General features: G+C 49.0%; 2 protein-coding genes across 2 annotated transcripts; one reads left to right on the top strand and one right to left on the bottom strand.

Moving 5' to 3' along the window:
• The first annotated feature begins 652 nt into the window (after positions 1-652).
• On the top strand, positions 653-5,206 carry grk7a (G protein-coupled receptor kinase 7a). Its single transcript, XM_003975747.2, has 4 exons — positions 653-1,386; positions 2,048-2,503; positions 4,005-4,285; positions 4,370-5,206. The coding sequence occupies exons 1-4, from the start codon at positions 790-792 to the stop codon at positions 4,707-4,709; spliced, it is 1,674 nt and encodes a 557-aa protein (XP_003975796.1). The 5' UTR covers positions 653-789; the 3' UTR covers positions 4,710-5,206.
• A 1,688-nt stretch (positions 5,207-6,894) lies between these two features.
• On the bottom strand, positions 6,895-11,275 carry atp1b3a (ATPase Na+/K+ transporting subunit beta 3a). The gene is made up of 7 exons (XM_003975775.3): positions 10,984-11,275; positions 9,756-9,884; positions 9,457-9,555; positions 9,174-9,364; positions 9,050-9,100; positions 8,564-8,650; positions 6,895-8,483 (listed from the first exon to the last, which is right to left on the bottom strand). Exons 1-7 carry the CDS (start codon positions 11,093-11,095, stop codon positions 8,316-8,318), a joined length of 837 nt encoding a protein of 278 aa, XP_003975824.1. The 5' UTR covers positions 11,096-11,275; the 3' UTR covers positions 6,895-8,315.
• Positions 11,276-11,971: the final 696 nt, after the last annotated feature.

The raw sequence follows: 11,971 nt of genomic DNA, 5'->3' as shown, positions 1-11,971 counted from the left end.
ATTTAAAAAAATAAATACCATGCAGAATGTTCCCCTGCCAGTTCAGCGGCGCTGAAATGTCAGTCTTGCTGCAGTATTTGGATTCATTTCACAAAAAAGGATTGTAGACACAGAAACTGCAGAATGCACCTGTTAGATTATACAGCAAAGGCCTTAAAAGTCACTTTTTGAACACCACCGGCGTGCACGATGGATGTGTTTGAGTGGCTGTCCTTGGCTGGGGCGCAAGATGGATGAGGTTGAACTGATCCCGAGTCAGGGCTGCAGAATTGCTTTAATGAGAGGAGGAGGAGGAAAGATGAAGGGGAGGCTGCAGCTGGATATGTCTCATGGTGGACTTTTCAGCTGTTTCAGTCCAGCAGATACATCTTCCTTTTCAGCTGCATGGCCATACGTCCCCCCCCCCCCCCCACCCCCCACCCCGCCCCCGCGTGGATCTCCTGGAGCCCGCTGGACCACTGTTGGACTATGGACTATTGCAGATATAGAGGGCTACAAAGCCTCTTAGGGCAGAGCCCGCTTATGATTCCCTTTCTGTGCACAGCATCCTTGAATAGACTGCAGAAAGATCCTTAAGCCAAAATCCCTCCCTGGTATTTAATTCTAAATGAGTAATTACTGGGTGTGTCAGTGTGTCTTAGGTTTGCAGGTAGGCAGGGTGAAGCCGCTCATTTGCACACCGGCCCCGCCGCCAACCGCACCTCCCGAGAGACCCAGGACGCTGCGCCAGTGGCGAGACACTGAAGAGCCCAGTCACTTAGCGGGGAGAGAGCACACACAGCCGCCAACATGTGTGACATGGGGGGACTGGACAACCTGGTGGCCAACACGGCCTACCTGAAAGCGCAGGGGGGTGATGACAAGGAGATGAAGAAGCGCCGCCGCAGCTTGTCCCTCCCCAAGCCTGACCAGTGCGCAGCGGCGCGGACGGCTATCGAAAAGGACTTCACTTCCATTTGTGAAAGGCAGCCCATCGGGAAAAAGTTTTTCCGTGACTTTCTGGCCACCAAGGCCGAGTACAAGGTCGCCGCCGATTTCCTGGACGACCTGTACGACTGGGATTTGGCTGAGCAGGCAGCTAAAACCAAGGCCTGCCAGAACATCATGCAAACCTACTGCAAGGCCGATTCCAAGAAGTTCCTGAGCTTCCTCAGCGGGGAAGCGGCTGAAAAATGCAAGGGTGTGACCGAGGGCAACTTTGAGGAGGTGATGAAAGGGAAAGTCCAGGACGGCGTGAGAGAGTTTCTGAAGGACAAACCCTTCACAGAATTCCAGACGAGCCCCTTCTTTGATAAATTCCTCCAGTGGAAAGAATACGAGAAGCAGCCCATCAGTGACAAATACTTCTATGAGTTCAGGACTTTGGGCAAAGGAGGCTTTGGAGAGGTGAGCAATCAGATGCAACTATGGCACAGTGTACATCCATGTTTGATAGAATTCTGTAATTAGGGAAAAACTACAGAGCCGTGGTTGCTCGCTTGAGATGAGGCTGTAATCCTGAGGATTTAGCTCTCCTGAAGGTCGGCGTGAAGTTCATGACACGCAGAGATACGATTTGGATTTTTGCCAACAAATACAGGAGGAGGAAGCATATCTCCGGGTTAGAGTAGAGAAATTACTGACCTTTATTGCCTCAGTGAGATCCAGATGTGCAGGTTAGAGGAGGTTGTAGATTTGGTTCTCTAAACACAGCAGCGTTCACCAGTTCGTATTATAAGATACACGATGAAAAACATGCATCTGTGGGGGAGCTCTGATAGCGTCGTTTATGCATTTTCAGAGGGCCAAACATTGACCCCAGAGGGACTCCCTCTCCTAATCTAACTTTATATGCAATAATGTAGATGACAAGAACAAAGATTCACTGAATTAGCACATATAGAGCAAAAACGCTAAATGGGGACAGGTCAAAATTGTTTTATAAAATAAAAGGGCGTTTTGGTGACTGATCAGAACATTCAGTACACTGACTTTTCAATTTGCAATGAAGTCCTCTGCCCCCCCCCCCCCACCCCCCAGCCTCCTCTGACTGCCTGTCTCCATCCAGGTATGCGCCGTTCAGGTGAAGAACACCGGGCAGATGTACGCCTGCAAGAAACTCTGTAAAAAACGACTAAAGAAGAAGGGCGGTGAAAAGATGGCTCTGCTAGAGAAGAAGATCCTGGAGAAGGTCAACAGCCTGTTCCTGGTCAACCTGGCCTATGCGTATCACACCAAGGACAGCCTGTGCCTTGTCATGACCCTGATGAATGGGGGAGACCTCAAGTACCACATTTACAACATAGGCTACGATGGCAAGGGTGTGGATAAGGGCATTGAGATGAAGCGTGTCGTCCATTACACAGCGCAGATCACCACTGGCATCCTGCATCTGCATGAAATGGACATAGTGTACCGCGACATGAAGCCGGAAAACGTGCTGCTCGACAGCCAGGGCCAGTGTCGACTTTCAGATTTGGGTCTGGCGATTGAGATCGCATCAGGGAAGACCGTCACTCAGATGGTGAGTAGACATGGACGCCTGCCGGGGTTTACACCTGACCCGCTATCAAGTGCACGCTAACATGTTAGCATGCTAATCATTCCGTCAAGCAGCCACTTGGTGTTAAGAGCTCACCTACTCATGTTAAAAACAGTAATGGAATCACCGATGATGAAGCTAAAAACTGTCACCTAGGACCTGGGAGGAGGTGTAAATCTTGCGTCGGTTGTTTTTACCGCAAATCCGGACAAGGATTACTGGGGTGCTTAAAAGGTCTGTGTGATGATAGCGTTGGAGGCCATTATATAACGCCTTTCTTCCTTTGGCAATCAGATTATAGCTGGGCCAATTATAGACCAATATTCTGGACGGGAGGACATTCATTGAGGAAAGTTACCCGGGGAGCTGGATGAACACCACGTCGTCCTGGTTAGAGTTACTGTTGGCTGCACACGTGCACGCACAGCCACAGATTTCCCTGCAAATTAAAAGCGCACTAAGAGAGCAGGGAAGAGTCTCTACAGTTAAACCAAGGCGGTCTGAATATTGGTTGTGGAATCTGTTACGGGGACGGGGGGGCGTAATAACCCAACTGCAGGACTGTTTCTGGACTTACTTAGAGTAGCAGAAAGTAAGCTCTTAGTTCTATGAAAGTCCTGTAAGCTCATTATCCAGCACTCTGATGCTCCTCATCCAGCCCAAACGACTGGGCTAACCTTCTGCAGACAAGGCTGGCTTTGGGTCCTTAATCGTCTTAGCGGGAATTACACAAGTCTGTCCCTGATTAGATTGACATATCCAGGTAAAAATGCATGTTGAACATGTCAAGAGAGAGTTTGCAAACAAGCCCCCCCCCACCGTGACTGAGATATGTTTCGAGGAAAACACTCAGCGATGCTTTCTAGCTCCCAGAGCAGATTTGGGTGCAGTTCGGCGGGCGAAAATATCTATATCTTTTTTCAGATGTAGATATTTTTTAAAATCAACATATTCTCCTGCTTGAAAGTGCAGCCGAGGCCCCGACTGCCCCGATGCTAAACAGAAAAAAAGGGATTTTCAGGCGCCGGGATGTATTTTAAAAGTTCTTGTTTTTATTTGAGTGGGAACAAAGGACAGATCGGAGATGAAGAGGAGTGCTCTATTCAAGTTTTGCTGCCTTTATATAAGGAGCTGCACAACTCCGCTTGGACACACATGACTCCTGACAGGGAGCAGGCTTAGCATTAGGATTAAGCTCCTCGCTATAGGTGGGTTGGGGTAAGGGTGAAACCCTTGACAGGAGACGGAAGTCAGCAAATATAGATAGGATCTTACTTATAAGTGCGAGTTTTCTCAGTGGAGCCTCAGTTTTAACGTCCTGCCCCCCACCCCCCACCCCCACCCAGACCCCCCTCCTGCTGTTGGAACCTGCTATAAGCTGATAAAGTTCATGCAGCTGCACGTCTCTTCCAGAACCTGACTGCGACAGAGATGCAATCCCACAGCGTCAACATTAACACCTGACTCCTCTTCCCTTCTCCAGGCTGGTACTGGAGCGTACATGGCCCCTGAGCTCCTGAGCAAGACCCCGTACAGGACATCGGTGGACTGGTGGGCCCTGGGCTGCAGCATCTACGAGATGGTGGCCGGCTACACGCCCTTCAAGGGCCCCGAGAGCAAGAAGGAGAAGGTTGAGAAGGAGGAGGTGCAGCGCCGCATTCTCAACGAGGAGCCCAAGTGGGAGCACAAGTTCTTCGATGCCGTCACCAAGGACATCATCCAGCAGTTCCTCAAGAAGAAAATCGAGGAACGCCTGGGCATGAAGTGAGGCGCTTCCTCGCCTCCGCGGCTTTTTTTGAATTTAAAAGCCGAAATGCTGATTCAGACGTCTGTTCTTGTCATTTACAGGAACAACCTGGAGGACCCCAGAAAACACGAGTGGTTCAAGAGCATCAGCTTCCCCCGTCTGGAGGCCGGCTTGGTGGACCCCCCGTGGACGCCCAAGCCCAACGTGGTCTACGCCAAAGACACGGGCGACATTGCCGAATTCTCCGAGATCAAGGGCATCGAGTTTGACGCCAAGGATGATAAATTCTTCAAGGACTTCAGCACGGGCGCCGTGGCCATCGCTTGGCAACAGGAGATGATCGACACAGGACTGTTCGACGAGCTGAACGACCCCAACAGGAAAGAGGGCGGAGGAGATCCTGACGACGGGAAGAAGTCCGGCACGTGTATAGTGCTGTGAGAGGCCCGGTTCACCCATCAGTAATAGTCGTTACTTTTCTCAGCGGCATCACGTGAGAGATGGAACACGAGCGTCGGTGTTGAGGGCAAAGCGCCGCCACTTTTCCTCTGCGGCGGCTCACGGTAGAATAATAATTACTGCTTTCGAGGCACGGATCAGGAAAAGGGGGCGGGTGTATTTGGAGCGTTGTCTCACTGATTCCCAGTTTTGGGTGAACACAACGTTGTGTGTAGTAGCGTAGCTTTGCAGCTTTGAATCAGAATGGCCGTTTGGGGCCATTTTATTTATTCTATTGAGGAAATGTAAAGTATTTGCAGTGACCCCTCACATGTTCAAACTGTTTTCGAGCGTCTCCCAGTTTCAAATGTAAAATCCGATGCCCTTTACCCTTGGACCACATTCTTGATACCGTAGAACCCTTTTCAAGTTCAAAAAAAATACCAGCTGATCCCCCTGTTTTACAACCAGCTACGAAGGGCAGTTGTATTTATTGTATATAATGAAATGTATGTCTATGCACAGTTAGAGAAAAAAAGAAAAAGAAACAAATATTAGGAGAGTTTTGAAGGAATATAGGGAAAAAAGAAGAAACCAACCCTCAACACCTCTTCATCTGAGATCCTCCAGCGTTGGTGCTACAATGTTCAGCTTAGCGGGGCGCTGGGGGCTACTAGGGCAGTTAAAGGCTGCGACCGGAGCTCCACGGCCTCAGAACACTCTCACTTTAACAGTGGGAATCGCAGCAGGAAAAAATAGAACATCCAATGTTGTGTTCGTTAAGGTCAGAATAGAAACAATTTAAAAAAAAATCCAACTATATTTGTTGATCTTGTCTCAGGGTATTTATCCCCAAATGTTGGGCAGAGTTGAGTTTTTACAGTAAATAAATATATGATGGTATAAATTATACGATACATGTAAATATAAATATGAAATCAAAGTCTATTATAGAATATGATGTAAAGCAGAGACTTCCTTGGATTTGGAATCAATTGAATAAATTGAATTGATGTCTTTTGAATGATTGTCTGTGCTGTTTTTATGAACGTGTGCGCCAAGAGAAGGCCTCAGATTCCCTATATATAACAGAGGAATGGAGTAAAACCTAAAAATATCAGCTGCATGAAGCCCTGGCAGATGCTGACTACAGCCAGGCTGCCCTGCAGGCCGCCGCAAATTGGTGAGTTCAACCCTTAGCTCGTAAGGCGATAACCAGCGTTATCCCGGTGCCTCCGTGGCTTAAATAGCCTGCAAATCCCCTTCTGAGTAATGCAACAGAGCAGGGAAGTGCAGCGACAGCGCTCATCTGGAAATAAATAAAAATCCCTTCTTGGTCATCTATGTAGGAATTTTGCCTCTGTCACCATCTGCTGCCAGCCTGAGGCTTTTTAAGACTCTGAGCTGACGTCATCTGTCTCCTCTCTGTCTCTCTGGGTGTTGTTACGGATGCGATCACCCACACTTTCAACTAAATAATGCATCAGAAAGCAGCAGGTTTTCAGCTGTAATATCCCTAAATTATGCCAGCTCAGGGTGATGAATTTAATATCAGTATTTATGACTGAAATTTTTTTTTTTTTGCAGTAGTGAAACTGTTTCTTGTTACCATCATTAGGGTTTGTTTTCTATAACTGCGGGCCAGTTAAGCAGAGGACTGTCCCCAGTGACGTCAGATCTATGCCGAATCAATTCAATCCACCAGGGGGCCACCAGCGCCACTGCAGCTGTGGCAAAAACATCCCTCGGCCAATTTCAAGACATGATAACAACCGCTGGCCGTGACTTTAATTATTCATTATTTAATTAATTAAGGTTAGAATAGCCTTGTCCTTTAATTGTGCATCTTTGAACAACAGTGGAACGGCAGTGGTCAACACACTCGCTGTTTATTGCTCCCTCTAGTGACGAAAACGCGCTATTACAACACGTGATGATAAGGCCACATCCATTTTGTTTGTTTGTTTGTTTTATTTTTCTGATAATAAATGGTACAGGTTGTTTGTCAGATGTCAGAAATATCAGATTTTGGTTGATGAATGGAACAGCAGAGCTTTTCTTCCAATTTTAAATGACGCTGAAGCACAAATGTGTTAAGAGCCGTAATTAACAATTACAAGCCCAAGGCCCACATTTTATCCATTTGCAATTAGTTGATTCGGAAAAAAATGAGGAGAAATGTTGCTAATTTTTTTTTCTTCAAAATCACTTTTATTCCACAATTCAAATCAGGTCTTAAGGCACCCTGAAGAGATGTTACTAGTTGTTCTTTCAAATACGGGGTCCTTTTAAGACTGTGTAAACATAGCTTTGAATAAGATAATTTCCTGTAAATCTTTGCTTAAATTATTTCTTTACAGTGCACAGACATTGTGTTTTGTGACAAAAATACAATGTGAGTTAAGTAAATATGGTTGATAGTGTTTGTATATATATACATTGAAGAGTAATAGATCAGCAGACAATCAGATCAACAGGCTGAAGAAGAGAGAAAACTAACAAACAATCTTTGAGACCCAGATAGATATACAGATCACGTAAAGATATACAGTACATAGTTACAGTGAATGTTTTCTTTTTGCAACGCCTCTCCACCGTAAAGCGTTTTTTTTTTTTCTCCTTTTCTTTTTACATTGTACCTTCTTTTTGTGTGTGTTTCCTTTGTATGTGTGTGTGTGTGCGGGTGTGTTTCGCCTCAGCTGCCGTCATTTACACCCTTTCGTGAGGCGGGACGAGACGTCTGCCCTGGTCCCCGGCAGGGCGTCACCCTCGATGTTGGCTATTGCAGTAGAGAGGTGAGTAAACAGGAAGACGGGCAGACAGACAGACGCACATGCAGACAGACAGACGGACAGACGGCACGAGACTGGGCTGTGGCCACGCAAAAACCACAACGCAAGATCTATCTATAATTCTCTAAATATGTTCAGGATCACAATGTATTTATATGTAGAAAGGGACTTTTTTTCATCGGTATTTCATATACAGGGATACAGTGGCTATACTTGATTATCAAGGTATGTTCCTATGAAGTCTTTGTAACGGAATAATTCAAACACGCTGGCTGTCATGTCAGGAATGTTCCGCTATCTCAGTTGCACTATACAGCGAGATAAAAATCCTCTCAACGCCGGTTGCCATTCATACATTTGTTTCTCCCATAAAGACGAGAACAGCGTTCTCCCCCTGACAGCAGGAAGGTGTTTTGGTCCCCCCCCAAAAAAATGCCCGTTTGAAAATTAATTTTAAAAAAGTCGCGTCTCCGAAATGGCGAAACGTCACCCCGTCGTGATCAATTTTGAGGAGATACAAATAAAGTAGCAGGAGGGGGAGAGAGATTGCGACGGGTGGGTTAAGGAATGGAGCAGGGCCGGCGTTTTGTTGGGGGAGATGGTGGACACTCTTGGAGGAAAGAAGGGTCATAAATGTCACCAAGGCAACGTTCCGTATCTGAGTGGCTCACCTGCACATCCGCCTCGCACCTGCACCACCTTTGAGACCTATTTGACGCTTCCTTCCTGTGTGTTACATGTTTTCAAACATAAATCCCTAAAAATTGGCAGCCTCTGCATTGGGTTTCCTTTTTTACTGTTGTTTCTTTTTTACGTTCTACTCGACCACCTTGATCCTGAAGGTGACGCGGCCCAGGTACTTATCCCGCTCGTCGTTGTTGCGCAGGTCCGAGCCCTCTACCCGGCACTCCACCGGCAGCTCCTTGTTGTAGTCCTCCTTCCCCAGCAGCAGCTTCACGGCCACCAGGGGCTGCAGGTAGTCGTTCTGCATCGGGGAGATGACGGGCGTTTGTCAATATCACCTCGCCACGGGCGGCGCCAGCTGACATGAGGATAAATACTTACATGGGCTTTCTTGCCATAGTAGGGGAAGTACATCTTATCGAAGTTGGCCTCGCTGGGGAAATACTGTATCTGTACGGGGATCTCTCTCTGTCAAGAAGAGCCGCGAGTTAGTGCCAATACCACCATCGAGATCATCACGGAAGGCTTTCAAAAGCTCACAAGACCAAACACTAAACAAAGGGAAAATTCGGGGGAATTCCTGGCCGGTTAGTGAAGACATTTAAATGACACGAACCATTAAAATATGTCGAAAGCAGCAGTGAAGGGATATCAGGAGGGGGCTGTTCCTACGGCCTTATCCTCATAATTTACGTATTACCTTACCCTAAAGCCGTCGGTGACAGCATGCAGAAGGAAATCGGACACAAACAAAAAAAAATATATAGGGAAGAAATGAAAGCGAGATCAAAGGAACTTATGAAAGAACAAAAAAGAAGAACAAAACAAGCAACACGTGTGAGGGGGACCGTCGGCGGGCCTGTTCACCTTTATCGTGCAGTTGATGTAGGGGTTCCCACGGGGCATCAGGCCGATGATCTGCGAGGCGACACAAGCAGGGGAGGTTAGCGAAGACGACAGGGAGGGACGGCGGACTAAAAACGGGTTTTACCCGGTTCATTTTCAGCAGCACGCAAGGTTTCCCCTCAGAATAGCCGAAGTTGGTGTCGGACAGGCCGGAGCAGAGGCTCAGGACGTCTCTCCTGAAGCGACAGACTTCCTTCGTCTTGTTGTCATTTTCCTGCATGAAGTGCTGTCCTTCTAAACAGTTCTTGTTCTTCTGCTGCTGCGTTTCATTGTATTCTGACAGACAGAGGCGGGGATACACATTAATCAGAAGGTGTGTGTGTGTGGGGGGGGGAAATACTGCACGGCACGTGCTGAAGGAGCCTTACTCTGCAGGAAGTTCTCCAGCTTTTGGATGTAGTCCGCATAGTTGCGGGGGTCGGTTTTGTTGTAGTAGATCTCTGGGAAATTTGGACGTATCACCAATCCTGCAAAAGAGGTCAAACTTGAGGGACGCAACCGTCTCCTGATGGTTCGACCCAAAGCGCGACCACGATCATATGGGGAGAGGCTTGGAGACGGGTCGATCCGTCACAAAAAGCGGCCTCGGCGCGTCAAACCGTGGCCACGGCATCTCGGCACGCACGCTCAAAAGAGAGGCTGTTGCATGTTGGGGGGGGGGACTCACCTGGGGAGGGGATGCGATCCCTGTACCTCGGCGCGTCGTCGTCCAGGGTGAGGAGCAACACCCACATGGTCAGAGCGAACATGCCCGCCAGGAAACAGTAGAAAACCAGGTAGAACAAGAGGATGAGAGCTGGAGGGATTCAGAGGAGCAGAGTGGAGAGATGAAGGACAGAAGGGCCCTGGTTGACTTACATAACCCCAGAGGTCAGACAAATGCCTCCCGAGTTCCTCTGCAGGAAGCTGTCATGGCTGGAGAAACCATTTTGGATGAAGGAGGAGGCGACGCTCAGCGCTACGGCGCCCGTCTCCAAACAGGACCGAGGCGCCGCGACGCCGAAAGCCTCTGAAGGCCGGTGTGTGCGGAGCCGAGGGCGGGCAGGCAGCTGGAGAAGCGTCAGAATCAAAATGGTTCGGCACCATCTCGGCTACGCCGCTCAGATGCCCTCTAAGCTCACACTCGCGGGGGGAAAAAAAGGGATGGACCCCGGCGCCTGCTGCCGTGCACCCCCCCTTCCCTTCATTCCTCTCCAGCAGTATCCCACAATGCACCTGCCATGTGCGTGAAAAGCAAGAGAAAGAGGAGAGAGGGAATCCCATTTGACCTTGACAGGCATGCTAATGTGGGCGGCCATGCAACTGCAATGGAGCATCCCACTGCACAGCAGCACAGGGGCCCAGGCAGCCTCGCAGCCCGCACTAGCCTATAGGAGGAGCCCGCTGCTGGAGGGAGGGTGGTGTGTTACTACCTCATGCTGGAAATAAACTGGGGGGGGGGGGATCATTACATAAAATGATCAGCAATGGACAGAGCTCAGGAATGCTGGAGCTCCCACCTCAGCTATGATTAGGTAACAGGAAGGGAGGGGGGGGGCATTATTAGTCCCCACTGTGAATCCCAATTATTCATTTTAATCATTAATATCAATTAACAGCCATCAAATCTCTGCTGCGGACAGCCGCTATAAAGCAGCAGAGAGAAACTGGTGCACACCTCTGATAGCATCATCCGTCTCAAGGCTTCTCCTCTACACCTTCATGTAGGCCCATCATGGCTAATGCAGCATCTATAGGGCAATCACTCACATCCACCCATGCACAGGAGCACACAGCAGGCTCCATTCGAAATCTCATCTTATATGTGGAATGGGAGGGGGGGTAAGATTAGGTGGAAGAGCCGTGAATGTCAAAGCATCTCCTAAGACACTGCTGAATAATGGGGGGATCCTTACCCCAGCTGCTGGCCGTGCGACCCAGCACCTCCCCGGTCCTCGGGTTGTAGATGGAATCCTTCCAACTGGACGTGTTCTCCTTGTTGGCGGGTTTGTCCTCGGTGCTCGCCATGATGATTTTATCTTCTTTTTTCCTGATCGGGATCTACGGAAATTAGCGGCGTCTTCTATCCCCCCCAAAAAACCGCAGGAAAAAAAGGGCAGCGGATGTGATGTGGCGAGGCGAAGAAGCCGACGAGGCGGCGGTGAGCGGAGTGGGCGGTGGAGGGGGAGAGAGAGAGAGAGAGAGAGAGAGAGAGAAGAAGGGAGAGAGAGAACAAAACGAGATGAGGAAGGTGAGGAGGAGGGGGGGAGAACGGTGACGTGCGCACGGGCCCGGTCGTGGCAGCTGATGCAGTGCGACCGAATGGATGAAGACGACGGAGAGACGCGCGGAAACGCGCCGCTCCGCGCAAAAAGAGAAATCTGGGTGCGTGGGTGGGGAGACACGTCCACGCGCGATCTTCAGCGCCATCAGAGTGGCTCCGAGATCGAAACTTTATAGAGCGAATGTTGTTCTATTCATTTATGCAAAAAAAAAAGGGGGGGGGGGGGGGGGGCGCATTTGTATGAAAAGGTGTGAAAAGGAAGCGGGATTGTGCGCTCGCTGAGGGGGGGAGGATGCTTCCACGCATCACGATCATCGATCAGGGCCGAAAATTGGACCCGAAAATGGCTTCGCGAGATAAATAGACCCCCCATCTGCAGTGCATACATTTACCTTCACTGGGGTGGGTCTCTCAAGGTCTGGTTTCCTCCCACCGTCGAAAAAAAAAGATGATTAAAGACCTGAAATTGCCTCCGTGAGTGGACGGACTGGGGACCTTCACTGGTGACTGCTGGGATGCACCAGCACCCGCCATGACCCTGATTAGGCAGGAAAAGGATGGATGGATGCAGATATTTCATGTGTGCTGAGACCATGTAGTAACCACCACTGGAAAATGTT

This window comes from Takifugu rubripes, chromosome 22, assembly GCF_901000725.2.
Source record: "Takifugu rubripes chromosome 22, fTakRub1.2, whole genome shotgun sequence".
Taxonomy (NCBI): Eukaryota; Metazoa; Chordata; class Actinopteri; order Tetraodontiformes; family Tetraodontidae; genus Takifugu; species Takifugu rubripes.
Note: the sequence above shows the minus strand (reverse complement) of the source record. Positions and strands in the feature narration are given on the sequence as shown.